The sequence below is a fragment of the Cornus florida genome, unplaced genomic scaffold, assembly GCF_030987335.1.
Source record: "Cornus florida cultivar Cherokee Brave unplaced genomic scaffold, ASM3098733v1 CherokeeBrave_3.0.0_Hap2_Chr08, whole genome shotgun sequence".
Taxonomy (NCBI): domain Eukaryota; kingdom Viridiplantae; phylum Streptophyta; class Magnoliopsida; order Cornales; family Cornaceae; genus Cornus; species Cornus florida.
In genome coordinates, this window is record NW_026775578.1 from 29,679,738 (window position 1) to 29,705,735 (window position 25,998).

The following is a 25,998-nucleotide window of genomic DNA, read 5'->3' on the forward strand; positions in this document are numbered from 1 at the left end:
TCACACCCTCTGTTCGAAATTTTAATCCAAACAAGCCCTTAAAAGTTATGAAAAGACGAGATTACCCTTCAGTAAAATATCAATTATTAATCTAAAATATCAAAATATACATATGACAGAACTACCCTTTTTAAATTTCTACCCTCTGCTCCGAAAAAACCCAAACTCGATGACCGATGTCGCGCCGCCACCGCCGTTGCAGTTCCGAGCTCCGCGCCGTGTCGCGCTGCCACCGCCGGAGTTCCGAGCTCTACGTTGAGGACTGACGAGGATGCCATCGAGCCATTATAGGAATAGTGAAGCAGAAAATCGTCGCCGGAATCGCGACTGATTCCTCATTGCCGGCTCGAATTTTGGCCCTGCAACGTCGCCAACAAAAACTCCGGATACTCTCCTGCAATGGCCTCTGCCCGAACCCTCACCGTCATCTATTTTTAGCAAGAGGGAGACTTGGTAGGATGAAGCAACAGCCGAGAATAGCGGTTATGATGGATCCGGCGAGGATGGGTTGGCGGTGAATTCTGCGAGGATGAACTCGGCCTCGGCTTTGGAGAGCTCGACTGGAGGAGAGCTTAACTGTGGATGGCTCAGCCGTGGAAGACTCGCGGCGGCTGGTGAGGGCGCGGCCGGTGAGGGCTCGGCGGTGATGAAGACAATCTCGGTTGTGGGTGACGGGAAGACGGCCTCGGCTGTGGGTGACGGGCTAATAGCACTGAACGCTGGTGGATAGCTTGGCTGGACGAAATCAGCGGCAATTGGCTCAGTTGACTTCAGAACGGCAGTGACGGGCGCAGCTGACTGATAGCGGTGGTGATAGGCTCTGACTCGTCCGAGTTGGACTTGGTCGAGTTCAATGGCTGTGCTCAGAAGGATCTATAGAAGAGAGCTCGGAAGGTAATACAACCGGGTTCAATGGCTGCCTCTATCCTATGCTTTGTATGTATATATATATATAGATATATGTGTGTAATTACCCTATTGTTTTGTATGTATGTATATATAAATATATGTGTGTAATTTTGAATTGTAGGGTTTGTGTGATGGTGGTGGAACAATGAAGAAGATGGTGGTTGTTGAGGTTAGGGTGGTGATGAGTGGTGGTTGTGTATATCGGCTAAGGTTACTTTGGTCATTTTACGTGGTCAAAGGGTAAACATGTACTTTCATCTAGTTTGGGGTGTCATTGTTTAAAGTTTACAAACTTGAGGGGTCTTATTGTCTAAAAAAAAGCTAACTTATATATGTCTGTCAATACGATAAACCTCAGGGGGTCTCGTTGTAATTAACCCTTTTAGTTATTTAGTACGATATCTCCGTCTGTCAATTTTAAAAATTTGACTCGTTATCACATTTTATTTTTAAATTATTTGATGTGATTTTTAGTTATATTTATTTAATATATTTCTATACCATCTATATTTCATACTAAAAATCTATTCCAATAATTTTGACTAATAAAAATTATGAGTTAAAATTTTTGAACTTAACAATTAATATGAGACGGAGATAGTAAATATTAGTTTGTAAACTGATCGTATAGCACTCATAAATAGTCATTAAAAAGCAGATAAGTTATACAAAAAAAAATAGTAATAATAAAATAAAATAAATAAAAATTATTTTTTGAAATAACAACTTAACAAGAAGCCAAAAAATGGAGATTTAGTGACATAATCAAAACTTATATAGTCTTTAACAATATTTCAAAAATAATTTTATAAAAACAAATGAAAACATATGAAGCAAAAATATTAAGTTTTAGTTTTATTTTTTTTGGTGGTAGGAGTTATTCCAAAATAAAAACATGTTTGCAATCTAAATTGTTGAACATAAAAAAAAATGTTCAAATTATTGTTAAAAATGTATTTATATTATATTATTTTTTGAAAAAAAAAAATCCTCATTATAAGTTTTCAACTACAATAACAAAAACAAGTGAAACTAGGAAAAAAAAAATGATGAGAAAAGAAAAATAAAGAAGAAGAAAATAAAAGGCATAAAATATGAGAGAACTATGAAGGAAAAAATAAGAATTTGATTTAATAAAGTGAGGGCAAATATTTTGAAGAGAATTTTAAAAAAAAAATTAGAAAAAAATACCAAATAAATAAATTTTGGGCCTCATTTTCAAATTTTTTATATTTAATATATAAAATAAACCAAATGATGCAATATTCCCACTCCACAAGACACATTAAACACCCCGCTCCTATTTATAAATAATTGAAATACCAAAAACATCCATCAACTAAACCTTTATATCTCCCTCTTTGCTCACCTCTTTTACTCCCTTTTAATAAATGAAATGATACTTTCTCCGTCTTTCTTCCGTTAGCACATAAATCACTTTTATCTTCCCAAAATAAATATTACCTTCATATTAATTACAAATTCATAAGATAAATGAGTTTGAGACTATAAAAATCTTGGATGAACTTAAAACAGATAAGAACAATGAGAGACAGAGTGGACGAGCAAACCCATCATGTATTTTTCGCCATTCACGAGTGTAGGAATGAAAAGTGCACAAAATCTATTATTTTATGTATCAAAATAAACATTTAATTAGATGTTTGTATTATTTAATGATTCATATATATTTGTGCTTTACACTTTGTAGGTATTAATTCCAGAATGAGAAGAAAATAAATAAAAAAATAGCATTCTTGCTTAGTCACATGCCATGTCAGCATTCTTGCCCAGTCACAATCGCCACATCTTCATTGAAGAATTCCATGCCACATCTGTTGGAATTGAGTCGCATAAATGACAATATATCCAATGATAATCACATAAATAAAAATATGTGATAAATAATAATATTTTGAAAATTATAATTAAGAAATTAACTATAATTTAAATCAAAACTTAGAGGTGGGTAATCACTTCTTGAACATAGTTGAAGTCTTTCCTAGGTGCAATCGGAGCAGCACTATCTCCGGGATTCAACTAAGCCAGATTTAAAAATTTGTATGTTCATAGATTGATACCCTCTATGAACCTATGTATTCACCTCCGTCCAATCATTTATTCAAAAAAATATATAATTTAAGAAATTATATTTAAACACACATATCAATATATATGAATATTGAATGTACCCAAAGTTGGTCAAAATTGACGAAATTATGATCATATATAATTATGCAAAAATAATCATTAAAATATATTCATAATCATGGCCCTTATTAATTAACCCAACAATGCTTAATCCAAGCCCAATACCACATCCATTGGTCCAACTTCCTTAAACCCAATTCCTTAACCTTTAAATAAATAAAATAATTAAATTAAATATATTAATTACAAATATTTTACAATTAAATCACATAAGCATAAATATACTCATAGTCAAACAAATAACTCAATCACGGCATTCCACAAATCAAAATATCATATCAATTTAACAAGTAAAATACAAAATATAATTTAATTAAAATAAGATAATTAATCAAAACATCCAATAAAATAAAATAAATCATGTAAAATAAAATAAAAACAATTAATCTCAATTAAATTAAACCAATCATTTAAAATATTGTTTTAGCTTGTTGTACACTCCACAACTTTATAAGAATGGAGGCGCAAATAGATTAAATCTTTAATGATCAAACTATGGAGGCACAGACAGATGAAATATTTGAAGATGAGAACGATGATGTTCAGGTTAATGTGCCGCAATCTGAGTCGCGAGCAATGGATCAATTACGTGATCATATTGCTAATAGTATATGTAATACAATTCAGCACCCTTAATTTTGCATTTAAGTGTTTAACATGTTTTGACAACTATAATAACTACTTTATTTTAATTCTCTTTTAGGATTTGGATAATTGTATTAATTTCGGTCATTTTAACTCTCCATTTTAACTATCGTTTAGGATTTGGATAACTGTAATAACTTGTGCCAAGTATGCATTACACATTTTACTACTTCTATATGCAGTCATGTATGAGATACAGGGTGAAGGACCACCTTATGCATGTGGAAGGGGTCCAATGAATCTTTATACGGCTGGAACTCCAAAAAATTATGTATGTTCATTATATAGATGTCCAGCTTGGGAGGTTTAGAATCCATTGAATGCCATTTTTTTATACATATATGTTATTGTCACAGGGGCATTATAATTATATACGAGTGTTTGATGTTTTAGTCACATGCTCGTACATTTATATGGTTGGATGACATGCACTAACGTGTGCAAATCATGTGGATCAAGAGTCGAAAAATATAGTTGGTTGGATCACAAAGTCTATTAAATAGCTTCCTGCTTGGTCTACCTTTCGTGCCTTTTCTCTTAATTAAGTGAGTTTCTCAATTAGACCTCAGGAATGACTTGCAAAAACGCGTATCTGTCGAAGTCAAAGAGAGAAATAAAGCTCAGGAAGATTTTTGAGCTCACATCATGTACTATAAGGATAGGTGAGAAGGAAAGCCTTGTTGTTGAACCAAGCTATGAACCTATAATGGTTGAGTGGAATTCTGCTGTTATGCAAGCTCAACAATATAAGTAAAACTACATTATCTATTGGGGCTGTTGTTGTCTTACAATATGTGATAACCCTGTGGCCTAGTGTGTCGTGGGCAGGTGTGAGACACTGAAAGGCTACTATACTGGCGAGTTACGGGTGCACAATCCCACATCGATTGGGAAAGGAAAAGGTGAAATCCTTATATGTGTCACTCTAATTGGTATGAGGCCTTTTGGGGTAAAACTCAAGAGCAAAACCATGCGGGCTTATGTCCAAAGCGGATAATATCATACAATGTGGTGGAGTGGGTCGTTACAAATGGTATTAGAGCCAAACCCAGCCGGAAGTGTGCCGATGGGGACGTCGAGCCTCCACGAGGGGTGGATTATGATGACCCTGTGGGCGAGTGTGCCGTCAGTGGGTGCGATACACTAACAAGCTACCACACTAACGAATTACGGGTGCACAATCCCACATCGTCTGGGAAAGGGAAAAGCGAAGTGCTTATATGTGTCACTCTAATTGGTATGAGGCCTTTTGGGGTAAAACTCAAGAATAAAACCGTACGGGCTTAGGCCCAAAGCGGACAATATCATACTGTGCGGTGGAGTGGGTTGTTACACTATAACTATTTTTTTTTTTTTTTTTGGGAGTGAGACTGCTCATATGGTGAGTTTAGTGTGTGTGTTTGAGAGAGAGACATAGAATATGTAATCTATTGAAACTCGTGTATGTATAGTGACCAAAAAAAAAAAATGATAATAAATATTGAAATAATATCTTCTAGAATTGTCAAAACAATATTCAGCACTTATAAGTTTCACAATTTCTAATTCAACAAATTTGACAACAAATCAACCCTCCATCATTTTTTAAAAAGGTAAAAAATTGAAAGGAGTGGTATGGTAAAACATACAAAAATTACTATCAAGTTTTACTTTTTTTTTTTTTTTAATTTATATCAATTGTAGAATAAAATAAATAAAATTTTACTTTATATTTAGTAAAGTTATAAATTTTCAAACTATATAAAACAATGTACTCTTATATATAAATAATAATATATTAAAATAATTTAAAATTTCAAAAACAAATTAAAGACACTTTTTACCAAACATATTTTATGTTTTTATTTCAATAATTTTGGCTACAGTTTGATTCTGCCAAACATGTTTTGTTTTTTATATTTCTTGAAACGAAATGCCTTACCAAACATGTTATACATGTTTCTGTTCCGAAATTCCCACTGCAAAATTTCGTTGCTAAACATGTTTCCGTTTTCAACTCAGAACACTCCATAACAAAACACTTGTTTTGTTTTAGGCTAAAACAAAACGCCAAAAACACAACGCGTGCCAAATAGGGCCTAAGTTCACAGGTTTCTACAGTTAATATTTATAGAATATGGGGTAATCTCGCCTCCGAGTGACTCAATCCCCAGTTTTTCACTAAAAAATGAGGAAAACAGTTCGATCTCAAGCCAACACATCAGTTATACCTTCTCATCTAATAATGGGCTTTCTCAACTAAGTACTGCGAGTCGACTCTCTTTCTTCTGCTTGTATAGATGACCTATCTCTTTGATTTGATTTGCATTCCACTCCCCCCAAACAAAAAGGCCATTATCTTGCTCAGTTAAATAAGCACAGATGGACCCCACGCCCCGTGGAGTTTGGTTTCAAATTCTTCTTCCGTAAACTCAGCGAACTTCTCTTTCAAGACCTTAAAGCATCTTTAACGGTCTGTTAAAAAACCTTTTTGTATAAAATATATATTGCCACATATAATTTGTAAATTTTTTTCATCTCCAGTAGTCTGTTAAGATACACTACTACATCACCGATGTGTAAAAGGGCTGTGTATTTTACACAGCCCTTTTACACAGCCACGTTAGCATATTTTCTCTCTTTTCCTCCTTTCTCACTCGTGATTCTCTTTCTTCTCTCTCATTCCTTTACGCCTCTTTGTTTCCCACTTTTCTAGAGCGTCATAAAGAATAATCTGCAACTAGTGACAAGGTAATAACTGTTCGACCATCTTTTATTTTTTATTTTTATTTTTATTTTAAAAAAAATATAGTTTGATTCATTATTTTCGTTTGATCTTGTCTTCAGTAATAATCGTCGTAGATTTTAGGGTTTTTTTAGATTTTTTATCCTTTTACATTCTATTCTAATGAGATAAATATGTACTAGCTAGCCAAAGACTAGATATATATTTTAATCACGTTTTCATATAATTGTTGTTATAAAACCTTTGATTATGTAGTTTCTACATAATTGAATCTTATTTTATTATTTTTTATTAAGTTAGAATTCTGGTGCCGGCGAGAAAGGTTTGCTATTGGCGGGATGGGAAAGTGAAATATAGGGGGAAATTATTATATTTTTCCTAATTGAGGAGGATTGGGACGTGATGTTTAATCGCGAAAAAGTAAAGTGAATCAAGTAGGTTTGTAAAAGTTATGTAGGGCTTTGTGTATGACACATGATTTGTTGTTATTGGGGGATATTTTTTTTTTACACAAAAGTTATAAAACAACTGCTGGAGCTAAAAATAGGTAGTACAAAATTTTTGTATAAATCTACTCTGATACATCGGATTTACACAAAAATATATACACAACGGTTGGAGATACTCTTAGTAGCTGTGGTTCTCGTCACATCTCTATTCAAAATTCCAACATGATAATTATACCCACCTTTTTCGTGCACTTCCTTTGTGACAACAATGGATTTGCACGTTAAGGACAATACAATTCAATCAATAACTATCATCTCAGTGATATTCCTCCCTTCAGCGTGATGCAAAGTTAGTATAATAAACTCTCGTTTCACATATATGCGCTTCATCTTCTTCCTCTTCTTGGTGTTCACGCTACGATTATCTGGGCTGCAGCTGGCAGTTGGCAACATAATCAATGATTTTTTAATCTTAAAAATAATAATAGTTAGTAATAATAATAATTTCTCAATTTTCAATTATAAAAAGAATGGGATGTTTACTCTCAAGATCATATTATACCAAAAAAAAAAAAAAAAAAAAATAGTATTATGAGTTATGACTACAATGTCAAAAAAACACAAGAAGATAGCACATTGAATTCATTTTTTGTTGATACTGCCACAACATATATTGGAGAAACTTTGTCTTGGCATAATATATCTGGACTACCAAACTAAAAGAATTAGATAACGAAAACAAAAGCGTCAATCACCACACACAACATTTAACAATCTAAGCAACCGTACATAAAGAGGCATTGCAAACACCAACCAAGCTGAAAAAGGCTCTACAAGCTCAAACCAACCAAGAAGAGGCAATGCAGTAAAATTTCAAGTTATAAGAGGCACTGGAAGAACCAACCAAGCTGGAAGAGACACTTGAAGATGGAGAAGAAGGCATCTGAAGATGCACCCATAGTATAATTTAATATATTATTCTGACAGTTTATGAAACTTATATGACTCTACTTATTTCTTTTGTTATTTAAGTACTTTGTAAGTAAGTCAGTTGTCTAGAAAGAATTGAGGTATATGGTATATTTTTATGGACTTTATAGAGTTGCGATTGACATACATTTTGTGGTCTTTTTTGGAGTTGGGGATTGACAGACCTTTGGACTTAGGTATAATATTGTTTTTTTAGTTGGTATAGCTTTTGGACAACTGAATGTAATACTTTGAATTTTAATGCTAAATGATATGGTACGTTTTTTTTGGCTTACTTTGTTTGTATGGTATGTTTTGTGGACAATTGATGGTTGTTATTCAAAAATTCATTGCAAAGTTGAAAACAATGGCTGTTTGTCATGTAAATGTAATAGTCATATAGTAGTGAATGTATACCATTCATTCATTCATGCATTAAGAACTGCAGATCATTCATAACAAAAGATAAGTAGTGAAGACATACCACTTTCACTATACAACAAGAAACAAAAAAAACAATACAAGAAGTAAATGGACATCAACATATTAATGTAATCAGAACTGACAAAAAAGCAACCATTAGACTTGCATTGATAAGCAGCTTCACGAGTCCAATTGTTTTTTTAAACATTACAAATTGAGACCTTATTTCACCAATTTCAAACCTTGTCACACCAATCTTAGACCTTAGCTCACCAATTTTACACCTTAGCTTACCAATCTCAGAAATTATCTCGGCAACATGTGCCATAATCTCAGCAAATTCATCTTCTTGGTTACATATTGTAGTTGAGTCCACCACTTCATCTGTAATACAAGTGATTGGATTGCACCATTCCCAAACACTACATCTTCTAGTTGGACGAACATAATACAACTTCCCCTTATTGTTATAATCATTAAAACCTGTGACCTTAATTAAAGATTTTGTTTTTGATTTACATTTGCAATATACAGATCCCTGTATCTTAAATCACCCAAACTTAAAGCTTTTCCCTTTGAACTTGTAGACATGTTTTCAAAAAAGAAAATCCAGATATTTGAGTCCCAATTTCAAGAACAAATCGTAAACCAGAATTCAGCCTTTAATTTGTAAATGAAATCCTCAAAAAACATACCCGAATTTTGAGCCTTAAGCTGCAGATGAAGTATTCTTTAAATTCTTCACACAATCTGATTCTTCTTCTTCTCCGAAAAGTACCCACAAGACTTGTTTTGTAGATGAACAAAACGTGCCCAAATGGAGCCCTAAGTTGCAGACTTCGAATTACAGAACAACAATCTTATTCTTCTTCTTTTCCAAAACGAAGCAGAACACTTGATTTGCAAATGGATGATCTCACAAACAAATATGGAGCAGTTTCCTTCTATAGCTTCCTTCTTTTGAGCCCTAATAGACCGTTGCTTCTCATAACGGTTCTATATGTATATATATCTTTTACCTATAATATGTAATTATATAGGGACAAAGGTATTATGGGGATTTTAGTAAAATTTGTACACGACGTCAGCAAATTCCATTCTAGACTGACGTTAACTCTAACAGAAGGGAGGTATATGTAAGATATTTTCATTCTTAGGGGAGGTTCGAGTAAATTCACAAACTAGAGGGAAAATTCGTGTAATTATGACAAACCATAGGGGAGGTTTTTGTAAATTACCCTTTAAATAATGCATTTGCCCCACCTACACACAATTAATGAGGGGGTGATGGAATCCCACACACACATAATTAATGAGGGGGATAACGGAATCAAAAGTATTATTTTAAAGGGTGAACTACATTAAACCTCTCTTTTCTATCTGTGTTTGTCAAAAAACCCCCATTTTCTATTTTTTTTGGTCAAAAAACCCCCCTCAACTATTAGAGGGGGGGTGATTTAACTAACTTCCGTTAACTAACTATTAGAGGGGGGTAATTTAATTCTCAAATATATATATATAGCAAATAAATTTCAAGAAAAAAAACCTAGATTTATATTTAAAAAAAAAAATTAGGCATTATTTCTGGTAGTGTCCCTTAAATAAATCTATATAAAATGAAAATCATTAAAACCCAAATAAATGAATGCACAATATAATTCTCAAATATATATATATAGTAAATAAATTTCAAGAAAAAAAAAACCTAGATTTTTTTCCTAAATAAATAAAAAAAACCTAGATTTATATTGGTCTGAAGGCTAGATGGAAAATATATTTAAATAATATTTAATGATACATATTATATATACCATTATATTTTGATACAAATTATATATAATATTATAATGATGGGTAAATAAAAAAAGTTGAATAAGAAGAATAGTACATGATGTTGCAATGATTTTTTTTTCCAATATAAATCTAGGTTTTTTTTTTTCTTGAAATTTATTTGCTATATATATATATATATATTTGAGAATTATATTGTGCATTCATTTACTTGGTTTTTATTGATTTTCATTTTATATAGATTTATTAAAGGGACACTACCAGAAATAATGCCTAATATTTTTTTTTTCTATTATAAATCTAGGTTTTTTTTCTTAAAATTTATTTGCTATATATATATGAGAATTAAATCTTTCCCCTCTAATAGTTAGTTGACGGAAATTAGTTAAATCACTCCGCTCTAATAGTTGAGGGGGGTTTTTTGATAAAAAAATAGAAAATGGGGGTTTAGTGAAAAACACAAATAGAAAAGGGGGATTTAATATAGTTCACCTTATTTTAAATTACGCGTGCAACCCTCTCCCCCACCCACTCATAATTAAGGAGCTGGGTAACGGAGTTAATATATTTTAAATAACGCATATGCCCCACCCAGCCACAATTAATGAGTGGGTGACAAAATTAAAAGTCTATCTATTTTAAATAACACATGCGTCCCACTTACACAATTAATGAGGGGGCGACAAAATTAAAAGTCCATCTATTTTAAATAATTCGTGTCAACCACCCCCTAACACAATTAATAAGGGGATAATCAAAGTAAAAGTCGGTCTATTTTAAATAACGTGTATGCCCCACATAGTCACCCACTGCTTCAATTATATATTAGGATTATTTCATATAAATGAACTTAGTGGCCCATATTTACTCATACATTGAGTCAAAGTCAATAATTTCTCTAAAATGTGTTTGACCCAAAAGCTGAGGTGGCACATGAAAAAATACTGTTTCATATTTCTGTTGCCTAAAATACCCTTCTTCTTATTTTATGTGTTGCCTAAAATGCCCTTTTGCGAAGGTACCACTTTTTTTTTCCAAAGGTACCACATTTTTGGACTGAAGGTACCACTTTTTGGTGTCCAGGTACCATATTTTCTAAACACTCGTTTAGCTAGATTAGAGAATATTTTGTGTTATTCATAGCGTTAACGGAACTGTTTATGGATGTAATGTGCAACCTAATAAGCGGTGTGGGGTTTAATACCATTTTCAATTGCAAAAATACTTTTTTTTTTCGTCGAGATACCATGTTTTCTAAACACTCTAGCTAGCTTGGAGAATATTTTGTGTTATTCATGGCACTAATGGAGCTATTTATTGATCCACTGTGCAACCTAATTAGCAGTGTAGGGTGTAATACCATTTTCAATTGCAAAAATAAGTCCCTTTTGCGAAGGTACCATTTTTTTTCCAAAGGTACCATGTTTTTAGACTGAAGGTACCACTTTTTGGAATCCAGGTACCATGTTTTCTAAACACTCGTTTAACTAGATTGGAGAATATTTTGTGTTATTCATGGCATTAATGGAGCTGTTTATAGATGTAATGTGCAACCTCAATAGCAGTGTCGGGTTTAAAACCATTTTCAATTGCAAAAAAAAGTCCCTTTTTTTGGAGTCGAGGTACCATGTTTTCTAAACACTCTAGCTAGCTTGGAGAATATTTTGTGTTATTCATGGCCCTAATAGAGCTATTTATTGATCCAATGTGCAACCTAATTAGTGGTGTGTGGTGTAATACCATTTTCAATTGCAAAAATAAGTCTCTTTTGAGAAGGTACTACTTTTTTTTCCAAAGGTACCACGTTTTTGAACTGAAGGTACCACTTTTTGGCGTCCAGGTACTATGTTTTCTAAACATTTCGCTTAGCTAGATTGAAAAATATTTTGTGTTATTCATTGCGTTAATAGAGCTATTTATGGATGTAATGTGCAACTTAATTAGCGGTATGGGGGTTTAATACCATTTTCAATTTAAAAAATAAGTCTCTTTTTTTGGCGTCGAGGTACCATGTTTTCTAAACACTCTAGCTAGCTTTGAGAATATTTTGTGCTATTCATGGCCTTAATGGAGCTATTTATTAATCCAATGTGCAACTTAATTAGCCAACAAGCTACCAGGTACTATGTTTTCTAAACACTCGCTTAGCTAGATTGAAGAATATTTTGTGTTATTCATTACGTTAATGGAGCTATTTATGGATTTAATGTGCAACCTAATTAGCAGTGTGGGGTTTAATACCATTTTCAATTGCAAAAATAAGTCTCTTTTTTTGGCGTCGAGGTACCATGTTTTCTAAACACTCTAGCTAGCTTTGAGAATATTTTGTGTTATTCATGGCCCTAATGGAGCTACGTATTGATCCAATGTGCAACTTAATTAGCCAACAAGCTACTATTCACCTCAAGGAACCTCACTATTTCCATCTTAATCCATCAAGGCTTAAAAGATGTAATTTCCTCGACTTTTGATATAATTTTTGCTGTAGAGTAATTTCTTAGTATAACTTAGTTGTTAATACTATAGCTCAATGTTCATTTGCACTTTTCCATGTTATATATTTTGCACGATTAGTGAAAATTTTCCAAAGGCCATTTGTTGGTAGAAATCAGTGATTTTTATTATTATTATTTTTTGAAGTTGTCTTTTGTCTCTTAATATCAAATATATATATATATATATCCGGTACAAATCTATGAATTCTTTCATAGTTGTATTAATTGGGCAATTTTTATTTATTTATTTTTTTTTTGTGTTACCCATAATAGTGCTGTCTTTTTGGGCGAATTATAAATTCTTTTTTAATTTTGATGATTCTTTTTAAAATTATTATTATTCAAAATTTCGAATTGTCTGTTTTTATATTGCTTTTGTTCCTTATTATTATTATACAATGCCTTAATACCTTAATTTTTATTACATGTGACAGTCATAGAGACAAAGTGGTTCTTTTGTTCCAACTACACACAGAGACACAGAGAATGCATGTCCATCAAATACACAAACAAGAGGACTCTCACTAGGACCACACAAAGGAAAAGGGCCACAAAATGATTTACCAAATAAAAAGGAAATACATACCTATATTTACCCAATTGGGAGCTAGAGGAAGTAGGATAGGAGGATCTCAAAATCCAAAAAGTACTTGAAATGATGTGGGATATGGGACATATATAATGTTGAACAATGTCATTTTTTTTTGCTGTTATTTTGTAATCTGTTGGTGTGAGCTATTTTTCTACTTTTAAAGAAGAATAGCTGTGCAACTTTTTATTGTGGATTACGTTGGTATGTTTTTGCAACCATTGTATAGCGTATTATACTGGTATTTACCTTAAATGGAATGAAATGAAGTTCTCTTTTGCATTGGGTTTTTATGAATTAGTATTGTATGGCTTATTATATTAGAGCCTTACTGAATTTTCTTCGACTATTACATGAATGTAGTATCAAAAATATTTCATTCCAAAATTGAAGCAGTTGAATGAATAAGGGTAGTTTTGTAACTCTGCAATGGTCAATAAAGTTAAAAATGTCATTTCAGCCATTGTAAAGGGCAAAATTGACCTTCTACCCATTTATCCATCCTGACATCAGTACTAAACGTCTGTTACTTAAAGGCAGGGGGTAAGTTAATACGTATGGTATTACACCCTACACCGCTAATTAGGTTGCACAGTGGATCAATAAATAGCTCCATTAGGGCCATGAATAACACAAAATATTCTCCAAACTAACTAGAGTGTTTGGAAAACATGGTACCTCGACGCCAAGAAAGAAGACTTATTTTTACAATTGAAAATGGTATTAAATCCCACACCGCTAATGAGGTTGCACATTGCATCCATAAACAGCTCTATTAATACCATAAATAACACAAAATATTCTCCAATCTAGTTAAACGAGTGTTTAGAAAACATGGTACTTGGACACCAAAAAGTGGTACCTTCAGTTTAAAAACGTGGTACCTTTGGAAAAAAAGTAGTACCTTCGCAAAAGGGACTTATTTTTGCAATTGAAAATGGTATTACACCCTACACTGCTAATTAGGTTGTACAGTGGATCAATAAATAGCTCCATTAGGGCCATAAATAACACAAAATATTCTCTAAGCTAACTAGAGTGTTTAGAAAACATGGTACCTCGACGCCAAAAAAATAGACTTATTTTTGCAATTGAAAATGGTATTAAACCCCACACCGCTAATAAGGTTGCACATTACATCCATAAACAGCTCCATTAACGCCATGAATAACACAAAATATTCTCCAATCTAGCTAAACGAGTGTTTAGAAAGCATGGTACCTGGACGCCAAAAAGTGGTACCTTCAGTCCAAAAATGTGGTACCTTTGGAAAAAAAAGTGGTACCTTCGCAAAAGGGCATTTTAGGCAACACATAAAATAGGAAGAAGGGTATTTTAGGCAACAGAAATATAAAACAGTATTTTTTCATGTGCCACCTCAGCTTTTGGGTCAAACACATTCTAGAAAAATTATTGACTTTGACTCAATGTATGGGTAAATATGGGCGGCACTAAGTCCATTTATACGTAATAATCCCTTATATATTCATATGCATACCGCCCACTTGCAAACCAAGAAGATGGTGCAGGTGGGTATTGCCGCCTGATCAGCAAAATCAAGCCCAGCAACACCGGAAGTTGGTGGTGGTGATCATCACGAATGAGAGCAAGGGGTTGATATAGAAGGGGATCCCATACTTGAAGCCATTCAAAAATAGTGCTTTTAATCAAGAAGGAGAAACTAATATCCTTAAGCCAATTCCAGGAGCCAATTGGCATCAGAGATTGGTCGTTGGTTCCAAATTGGCTCAACGATATTAATTTCTCCTTCTTGATTAAAAGCACCATTTTTGCATGGCTTCCAGTATAGGATCCCATTCCATATCAAGCTCTTGCTCTCATTCCTGATGATGATCACCACCTACTTCTAGTGTTGCTGGGGCTTATTTTGCTGATCAGGTACCGACAACAGACACCCACCTGCACCATCTTGGTTTGCAAATGAGACCAAGATGGGTTGAACGTCATGTTTATTATTAGTAGAGTGTGGCAGATTTTCAACAGGAACAACTTGTTGCTGGTTTAAATCGGGCCCAAAGTTTCATCAACAACTAGTTCTTGATTGGGATCACCTTGTGGAGGTGCTTCCATCGGCTCCAGAATGACAACCATATCGCCAGCACCACTTGGCTCCTGGTTTGGAATGGGCTGATATTAGCTTCTCCTTCTTGATTAAAAGAAGCCATTTTTGCATGGCTTCAAGTACTGGATCCAAAGTTTGTCCGTTGCATGACTTCTCCACGTACCAACCCATTCAACAAATCAAATTCAATTTTCCACATGACATACATATACATTTATATATATAAGCTAAAATTCTATTTACAATCTGAATTCAAAACCAACATGTAATCATCATGAGTTATCTAACATGTTTCACATATAAATCCACATACGGTATATTGTACAGACCCATGTACATATATTTGCATGTATAGTGTCTTCATTATTTTTTAATTAGATTAAGTTATACATATTTGCATGTACATATATTTGCATGTATAGTGTCTTCATTATCTGTTCAGTGTACAGATATACATTCGTCTCTCTTGGATTGTTCTCCTAGAAAACAAGTTCCTCTTGGACAGAATCATCAAGCTGAGCTTCCCGTATGGGACTTGCAGGTAACCAAGAAATATTCTTTGGTTTCTGATCATATAGCTATGGGAAGGACTTAACGGGGGCTTGTTTTATTCCATTTCTGGACTTAAATGTACATGCTCATGGTGGTTTAGAACAGATTGTAGCCGTTGGATGCGGGCTCTGTCAGATGCATACAACAGCATGTCATGGAGAGCAAGATTCCGACAAAGTCCTGCACTGAATGGGCCGCCTTATCTTACCCCATGTAATCGCGAGTTATTTAACATTTTTCACATATAAATCTACACACGGTATTTTTACAGAACCATGTACATATATTTGCATGTATAGTGTCTTCATTATTTTTTAATTAGATTAAAGACATTAGGTCAGTGTAAAGATATACATTCATCTCTCTTAAATTGTTCTCTTAGAAAAACAAGTTCCTCTTGGACCAAATCATCAAACTGAGGTTCCCGTATGGGACTTGAAGGTAACCAAGAAACATTCTTTGGTTTCTGATCACATAGTCGACGATGACTATGGAAAGGACTTAATGGGGGCTTGTGTTATTCCATTTCTGGACTTAAAATTACATGCTCATGGTGGTTTAATGGGGGCTGGAGATGGCAGAACAGATTGTAGCTGCCTGGATGCCGGCGCTGTCAGATGCATTCGACAGCATGTCATGGAAGAGCGAGAAAGAATAAGAGATACACTTGGGCATGAGAAATTTGTGGAGCTGGGGTTCTATGACATGGGGGAGGAGGTAGCACAAAAATGGAGTGGAATTCAATTCAAAGGCATTATAGAGCAGTAGTTTTCAATGCCAATTCCAAAGAAAAAGAGCTGGTCAGTTGACTTTCTCATGGAGAGAAGGACTCTGACTAAGTCCTGCAGTGAATGCGCCTGTAATCATGAGTTATTTAACACGTTTCACATATAAATCCACAAACGCTATTATACAGACCCATGTACATGTATAGTGTCTTCATTATTTTTTAATTAGATTAAGTTCTACATATTGCTAAGACATGAAGATTTATGTAAATTAGTACATCACCACTTCTTAAGATTGAGAGTTGATTAGTATAACTATATGGTTTTTGTAGAAAACTACTACGTGTGGGTGTGTGTGTATATATATATATATATGTTTGTATGTCCCAATTTACATCAATGTGATTAGAATTATAGTTCCCATAACCATATATCCCTAAACTAATGTGGAATATTAATTTCAGTGGTCATCATAATGAGTCGTCAATTTCCTAAATTTTGTATCAAGGAATTGAATGTTACAAAGGCACGTATGTTCTAGAAGCTAACAACATTTTTTAATTTTATTTTAACACAAACAAAAGGAAAAGGAAAGTTAACCTATCCCCATAAAGTCCAACCAGGAGGAGGAGACTTGAGCTCGCACCATTCTTTCAAGAAGAGACTGTTGCTTTCGATGATGGTATCAACAACATGAACTTCAAAGAACTTTTTGCTCCCACTATCCAATGCCTCCATCGTAATAGAGTATAATCGGCCATTATCGAGCAGTTGAGCCTTGGCGCTGACCACTCTTCCAAATTCAATATCCAGATTGTGCGCTTGACCTATGGCGAACGCCGGAAGGGTGGTGGTGGTGGTGGTGAAAAAAGACCAAGAAAGAATAGGACGGTGTGAGCCCACGAAGCCTAATTTCTTCGTATTGCATATGTTTCTACCGCCAAGACGAAGACGAAGACGAAGACAACGGACGAGGAGAGCCATGAGTAAGATGTCAAGGCGCCAGATTGCTAGGGTTTTGAGATTTGATCGGTTTTAATGAAGGACGATGACACGCAACACACACAAACGGTGTTGCTTTTTTAATGGCTTTTGGGTCTATTTTTGGACTACAATTAGTATGGGCTAGACCAATGTCTAAGGGAGTTTATAACTCCAGTGTATTTTTCCAAACTGGGCTTCATTGGCCTGCTTTTGTTCTTCAGCCCAATATCCAAACTGTTCCGACCTTTTTATTTCATAACATTTTATTTAAATCTTTGTCAAAAATTTATTGTATTATCATCACTTGAGGTGCAAATTCTGAATCCTTCTCTTCCTATATATCTATAATATATCTACATTTTTATTTTTTAAATACACTTTCTATTTATATAATATTATTATTTACATCATTTTTTTTAAAAAAAAAATTTTAATGCATTTTTTTAAATATTATTTATTTCAATAAATCTATAAATCATATAGTTTTTCAAAATCCTTTGGCTCCTAAATAGGAGCATTAATTTTTTATTTTCTTCCATTTTTCCTAATCTTACTCCTATTAACTTCACAAATATTGATTTTTTATTTTTTTTATTTTTCCTAATCTTACTCTTATTAACTTCACAAACATCACCCAACCCTCCGACCTATTTCAATCACAGATTTTACAATAGCGTGCAAAGGAACAGCATAATTCACTTTAACGGCTTACCAAAGTAATATAAACTACATGCACATATAATTCAAACAAGCCGGCACAAGTCTCTCTCCCATTTAGAGGAATAAACAAAAACTCCATATTCTAGTTGTTGAATTGATGATTCCAATCATTAAGATCTAAAAAGAAGTACTCCATCCGTTCCAAAATAGATGGGCACTTCGAGAATTGTGACTCACAATGATCCATTTCACAAAGTCGAACCTATAGTTTAGATAAATGAGCTATAAAGCCAAAAACGTTTGAATCGGGAACTGGCAGCCTTCAAAATGAATCAGTCGGTCGTGCTTGAGGCTCAGCTATGTGATAAGTTCCCTACGCTTGGAAACTTTAGCTTGACTTCTTTCTTCAAAAGAGTTGACCCTGGAGAAAAAGGTTGATCAGATTCTATTCTCCCCTCGAACTTCAAAAACCGACTTCTCTGGTGTGCAGAGGTATCGAAAGCATGAGCCACACCATTCGCTTTTACCAGAATCCATTGAGGGAGAAGGAGTATGGGTTGGTTCCAAAAGCTCTTCATTCTCTCTTTTAGTGGGGAACTGAGCCAGCTCCTGTGGTCGTTTATCCACTGCCAAGATATACAAACTTTACTAGAGATCCTATCAAAATTAACAATAAGAAACTAACAACCAGCTGTAAGCAATAGATGAAGTAATATAAGACAGTTCTCTAAAAACCAGCTGTAAGCAATAGAAGCAGCAAAACAGCCATAAAAAACACAAGTACCCTAACAAAATTACAACCACCAGTAAGCAGAAAATACAGCAATAGAGCTATCTGAACAGTTAGAAACAATAAGAAACTAAAGCATGAAGTGCCTTTGTCTTGGACCTAGGCACGAGGTGTGTTATCAACCATACTTGTGTAACCAGATCTCAGAAAACGCATTTGATTCTCACCAACACCTATCTATATGCACACTTGATCCTACTTCACCTTAGCAAGAGTTTTATAGGAATCGATCATTTGGCATGAGGATGAAAATTCATAAGTAACATAAAAAAACATTTGACACGTACAGAAACTTAAACATAATTATTTGAACCAGCTGACAGTGAGGAGGAATGCACTATTATGACTGCAATGTCAAGAAAACACAAGAACATATTCGTTGAAGCAATAGAACTTAAAAAGCATCTTAGAAATGTTGATACTGCCTCAGCATATAATGGCAAAACTTTGCTCTCAAAAAATAATTATAACACATATAACCACTGCAATAAAGTGAACAAACCCTTCACACAAACATAACATAGTCACTTCACTAAAGTAAAGTGAAACGTAGCAGCAAAACACCATATCACTATAAAATAAAGTGAACAAACCTTCACACAAACATAACATAGTCACTCCACTAAAGTAAAGTGAAACGTAGCAGCAAAACACCATATCGCTATTCACCATATCGCTATTTTATTAACGTATTAGCAGCATCTGTTCTATTTACCCGACTCCAGCTCAATCTTTACCTGAAAAGATGAAAAGGGAGATACAAGCATGACAATCAACAACTTGATCTATCTCAGTCGAAAAAATGACCACTTTAATCATCTTGATTTACTGTCTTTCTTGACCACTTTTTTGTTTTCTTCGGCCAATGTCATTGACCAATGAGGAGTCAATTTTCCTAAATTTTGTATCAAAGAATTGAATATTATAAAGCCTTGTACATTCTACGAATAATGATAAAGGAACTGAAAAGTTGGCACCGAATGAGCACCGAATTTGACGTGGCCTAGCCACGTCAGAATCTTTCAGCATCCTCTCTACGTGTGAGAGAATAAAAAACAGGAAAAATCAGATCAAATCCATGGACGGCTCATGTACGGTAACTCCACCTGCCACATCCACATCGGTGTCTGGGTTCTGGTAAGCGACTCCAATGACGGCCGGTTGGTGGTCTGGTGGGGCTTGGCTGACCCTCTCCGGCTTTCAGTAATATACACTGGACCGGACATTGATCCCTTGAGGGCGCTACCACGGCGACCCCATCACCATGATCGAAGGGATTTCTTGATCTTTGTGGACTCGTCCTTCGAATGGGTTTTTGGATCTTGAAGTGTAAAGCGTATCTTGGTTTCTTCTACTTCTTGGGTCAGATAAATTTCACACACAAAACACACATATGTATATAAGAGATAAAACCTGAAATAGTCAATTTCTTATAAGACATTGTGTTCACAAAAAATACAGAAATTGGATCAAGAGCTTTATACCTATACATACTATATATGTGTGTGAGATGAGACCCGAAAATAATCGATTTGAGAGTTAAAGTGTAGGCACTTTGATTCCCTGTTTCTCTCCCCAGAGTCTCTTTCATCCCTATTTTTCTCTCTCCAAGTTCTGCAGTAAAGAAGGGAAGTGAAGCATTGTGTATGTGAGAGAGAAAGTCTATGCTTTCCACGACGAGAGTCTGGATATTCTTTCCAAGAATTTTTTATTTTTTATTTTTTTCAGTTTTATTGCATAGAGAAATGTTTATTTAAATAGTCTGACGTAGCCAAGCCATGTCACATTCGGTAACTCTTTTAGGTCTTTGTTTCGGTTTCTCTATCACTACTTATATTCTAGAAGCTAAGAACCTTTTTATTTTAACACAAACAAAAGGTTACAAAAACACTAAATAATTTGAAATTTCAAAAAAAAAATAATAATAAAATAAATAAAAAAACTCAACAAAATCAATTTTTGAAAAAAATTGACTTTAGTTGCTCTAAAATAACCATAAAGTAAAAATAAAAAGATGAATAGTCACCAAATTTACAAGTGACCATTTGATATTTATTCAGTAGAATGCCCTTCTTATATTGAATTATTTTATAATTAGACAAGCCTACCCTAAAATACACTGAAAACCTTATATCAAATATATTTAGACAAATGTTCATTCTTATTTATGTAATGTAACAATATGTTGGAGATACAGAAACAGGGTAATCATAATACCCAATGAGGTTTGGGCAAAATTAATTCGCATCATTTCCTATATATGCTTTTACGAAACAATTTGACTTTAGTTGCTCTGAAGTAACCATAAAGTAAAAATAAAAAGATGAATAGTCACCAAATTTACAAGTGACCATTTGATATTTATTTAGTAGAATGCCCTTCTTATATTGAATTATTTTATAATTAGACAGGCCTACCCTTACACATTATCAAAATCCCCATAAATTGTTGAACCCCTAAATGGTATTAGATTATATCCATTAATCATTTGCACAAACTCAAATCAATGCTACCCAATTCTCATGCTTAGATCATCGTGTCATTTCTTTAGAAAATACAGTTGATGTGCATTTTCATCCCACAATTAACAACACATACAAAATCAAAATTTTAAAAATAAAGAAAAAAGAAGAAAATTAAGGGAATTGTACAAATTATTTGACAAATCTAGGGTGGGAGTGGGACTGATCATGTGTTGAATCTACCTTTGTTTCACCTGCAATTGTATATCACTGCTTGCTCAAAGAGTCGAAATTCTGGCGAAGGCGAGTAAGAGAGAGAGAGAGAGAGAGGAAGTGTTGTTCTAGAGAGAGAAAGAGGGGTGCCTAATTTTACTACATTTGGTAGGATGGATTTGTATTGGATGATGTAGTTTATTACAAGTACTTGTACACACATGTATATGAGCCAACAGTGATACATAATTGCTGGTGGAAACAAGGGTGCTGTTATGAAGTCAAGTAATTTCCACCCAAAAAAAAAAATTTGGGCCCCTCATAAGAAAGACAATCCATTGCTTTAGCTTCGATCCATGCTGAGAAATCAAGAAACAATGAGAATAGCCACAGGAAGAAAGGCAGTAGAAGATAACAGACAAAAGGCAGAAAACACTGGCAAACATGATGAATAAGGATAGATTGGCAAAAATGCACTAATCCCTTCTGAACTATCTAAATATCTCAAAAGATACCCCTCAACTTTTCAAAAGCTACCAAACTACACCCCTAAACTGGATGTTCGTCCAACTCCATTAGTTTTTCTTGTAATTTTACTATTTTACCCTTATATGTTACAGAAAATACCCTTTAGAAAACAATATATTTGATATTCTCTCTCCCTACTATTGTTTCTCTCATTCAAATATACCTTCTTCTTATAAGGCTGCCATACCTGAAACTTCGCCACATTCATCTTCCGTTTTCTAGATTTGGAGAAAACAAACTGATATAGAAATCCTAATGGGTATCGACGATGAGAGACACACTCAGGAGTCAGGGCGCCATCACACAAAGAAATCCATTAATTGTGGTTTTTGACAAAAAGCTGATAGGGATCGATTTGGAAGTGCAAAATTATCGGAATATTCTGATTTACATAGTTTAGGTGGTGCTATGATGCTTTGGATTCAATCACATAAATTTCTAGTTTCTTAAACAACGATCTCTGAGGAATCTTAGATCAACACGCACGGGTTCTGAATCCTATATCAGGATCTACAAATAAGACAATGTGAGTTCAAGACATTGCTTCCTAGTGTCACATAAAAAATGCAAACTCAAAATTGATAATTCCAATTTACTAAGCAATCATACAGAACCTTCAATCTTCTTCAACTTGAAACCTATATACATACATAAACAAACATATATAAATATATATATTGCAAATTCAGCCATGATGAACAAGTGCAACTAAGGAAATAAATCAAATTTCAAAACTTCAATTTTCTTTACAGTTTTCTCAGCACCAAAACAGAAAATCATTCAGAAATTCTGAAGACAACAAAAGTTGTTCCATAAAGTGTACACACATGAAGTTTCGTGTCTCTGGTCAGCTTAGCTAAGCAAAAGTGAATAAAGCTGACACATTTGGACCAACTAAGAATTTTTTTCAAGTGAAGATTAAAGGATAGTAAAAGTAAAATTACAAGAAAAACTAACGGAATTGGCAGCTTTTGAAAAGTTGAAGGGGTTATTTGACAGGGAAAAAAATAGTTCAAGGGTGTGTTTTTCAAAGACATTTAAATAGTTCAGGGGGCGTTAGCATGATAGATTTGTCAATTGAATAATAATTCATTATAACATCAATTCATTTATTGACAATAAAATCAAAATTTCCCAAGAGATTGAAATCTTTACTGACGGTATTATTACAACTGACAGACTCACTAAAAAACAGAAAGGAAAAAGAAAGTTACCATTTTGTGGAGAATCAAAAGAGGAGGAGGAGGTGGACGACTTAGGAGGAGACTTGACCTCGCACCATTCTATCAAGGAGATGCTGTTTCTTTCGATGAGGGTATCAAGAACATGAGCTTCGTAGAACTTTTTGACCCCACCAACCAGTGCCTCTATAGTAAAATAGTATAATCGGCCATCTCTGACCAGTTGAACCTTAGCGCTCCCCACCCTTTTAAACTCAATCTTCTTAGCATTTTGCTCGTCACGGATGCTGAACGCAGCGAATCGGGCCAGGAGTTCCACGCGAGGTTTTATCTCAGCGTCTCGCTGCTTCTCCGATGACGCAACCCCTAAATTTTCCAAACCGTCTCCTACAGCTTCTTTCATATGATGATGCTCGTCTAGACTTCCCTCCTCTGCAGGAAGCGTGGTGGTTCCAGTGGTGGTGGTGAAAAAAGACCACGAAGGAATAGGACGATGTGAGGCAACGAAGCCTAATTTCTTCGTATTGCATATCTTTCTGCCGCCCAAACGCAGACAACGGAGGAGGATGGCCATGAGAAAGAAATTTGCAAAGCCGCCTGATTGCTAGGGTTTTAATATCTGTTCAGATCGGTTTGAACGGAGGACGATAACACACGGTGTCTTACTTTTGAATGGCCTTTGGGCCTATTTTTGGACAACAATTAGTATTGGCCAGTACAATGTAATATTCAAAACTGTACATACCTAGGCCCGCTTTTGTTTAATAGCCCAATAGTCAAACTGTACATACCTTGTAAGTATATTACATATATAATTTTATTTAAAATTTTTACAATAATAAATTGCATTATCGTCACTTGACCCGAAAATTTGAGTCTATGGCATTAACTTTTGTTCTCTAGACTGATAAAGCGATCTGTGGAAGGAATATTTATATGTATATCTATATAGAGTACGTAATAGTGAGAGCTTGCACAGAGAGAGAATATACATGAGAGGAAGTAAAAAGCTTTCTTTATTAAGCACCCCTCAAAGCAGTGGATGCATGGCCTTTTATAGGCTCACAAATGAGGGTTTCACAATACGCTGTTGTAAGCTTCTTTCATATTCCAACCAAAGATGTCTTCATGGATTGCATCATCAACTGTTTAAGTAAATGTGGATCCCACACAAAATACATACATACATAACACTCTCCCTTGTGGTCCATAATATTACACTAAGAATATGTATCGTTAAAACCTTACTAAGGAAAATCTAGTGGGACAAAACTTTAGTGAAGGAAAAAGAATACAGTATTCTTGTGCATGGTATTACATAGATTAAAGTTGCCTCATTAAACCTTGTTAGGAAAACTTGGTAGGATAAAACCCGAACGAAGGAAAAAGAGTACAGTATATTAATACCTCTTTGATCAATTGTTCCCCCTTATTAGTTCAACCTTGAAGATCCTTTAGTTAACGCATTCCAATGTTGTCCGCTAACTTCTTGAATGTTGTAGTTGGAAGCGCTTTAGTGAATAAATTTACTAGATTATCACTAGAGCGTATCTGCCGAACATCGATATCACAGCTCTTCTGGAGCTCGTATGTGGAAAAGAATTTTGGTGAAATATGCTTGGTTCTGTCACTTTTTATGTATCATCCTCTTACCTGTACAATACATGTTGTATTATCTTCATATAATATTGTTAGACTATATTTGATTGAGGAGAGTCCACATGATTCTCGAATATGTTGTATAACATATCTCAACCAAACACACTCTCTACATGCTTCATGAATTGCGAGTATCTCAGAGTGATTTGAAGAAGTTGCAGTCATGGTCTGTTTCATAGATCACCATGATTTAGCAGTACCACCACAAGTAAACAAGTACCATGTTTGTGATCGAGCTGTGTGTGGGTCAGAAAGGTAACCTGCATCTGCATATCCGATCAACTGGGGCTTTAATTTTCTTGCATAAAATAACCCCATATCAGTCGTTTCCCGAAGGTAACGCATAATGTGTTTGACCCCATTCCAATGTCTTCGAGCTGGTGTAGAACTATACCATGCTAGTAAGTTGACTGCAAATGCTATATCAGGTCTGGTACAATTCCCAAGGTACATTAGAGTACCGATTGCACTAAGATATGGTACTTCAGGACCAAGAATTTCTTCGCTTTCTTCCAGAGGACGAAAAAGATCTTTCTTAACATCAAGTGATTGGACAATCATTGGAGAACTCAAGGGGTGAGCTTTATCCATATAAAAGCGCTTCAAGACTTTTTCAGTGTATGTTGACTGATAGATAAGAATTCCACTTGGTAAATGTTCGATCTGGAGGCTGAGACAAAATTTTGTTCTACCAAGATCTTTCATTTCGAATTCTTTCTTTAAATAATTAGTAGTCGTGGTGAGCTCTTCAGGAGTTCCTATAAGATTTAGATCGTTAACATATACAGCTATAATGGCAAATCCAGATCTTGATTTTCTTGATGAAAATGCATGGACAAACTTGATTATTCACATATCCTTCTTTTAGTAAATACTCGCTAAGTCGATTGGACCACATGCGTCCGGATTGTTTCAATCCATATTAGGATCGTTGTAGCTTGATCGAATACAT

At 34.4% G+C, this 25,998-nt stretch overlaps 2 protein-coding genes across 4 annotated transcripts; both read right to left on the reverse strand.

Annotated features, from left to right (window-relative positions):
* Positions 1-18,301: 18,301 nt before the first annotated feature.
* Positions 18,302-24,046, reverse strand: LOC132271047 (uncharacterized). 3 transcript variants are annotated; one of them, XR_009469644.1, is made up of 3 exons: positions 23,421-24,046; positions 19,597-19,740; positions 18,302-18,839 (listed from the first exon to the last, which is right to left on the reverse strand). XR_009469644.1 is itself a non-coding variant. In XM_059772292.1 (2 exons), the coding sequence occupies exons 1-2, from the start codon at positions 23,959-23,961 to the stop codon at positions 18,652-18,654; spliced, it is 729 nt and encodes a 242-aa protein (XP_059628275.1). In that variant the 5' UTR covers positions 23,962-24,042; the 3' UTR covers positions 18,302-18,651. The 3 variants fall into 3 exon arrangements, 2 of the variants coding, with proteins under 2 accessions (XP_059628275.1, XP_059628276.1); XM_059772292.1 differs by lacking the exon at positions 19,597-19,740 and having other exon boundaries at positions 23,421-24,042; XM_059772293.1 differs by lacking the exons at positions 18,302-18,839; positions 19,597-19,740 and adding an exon at positions 19,790-22,844.
* Positions 24,047-25,226: 1,180 nt separating this feature from the next.
* LOC132269962 (secreted RxLR effector protein 161-like) lies at positions 25,227-25,751 on the reverse strand. Its single transcript, XM_059771186.1, has one exon. The coding sequence runs from the start codon at positions 25,749-25,751 to the stop codon at positions 25,227-25,229; it is 525 nt and encodes a 174-aa protein (XP_059627169.1).
* Positions 25,752-25,998: the final 247 nt, after the last annotated feature.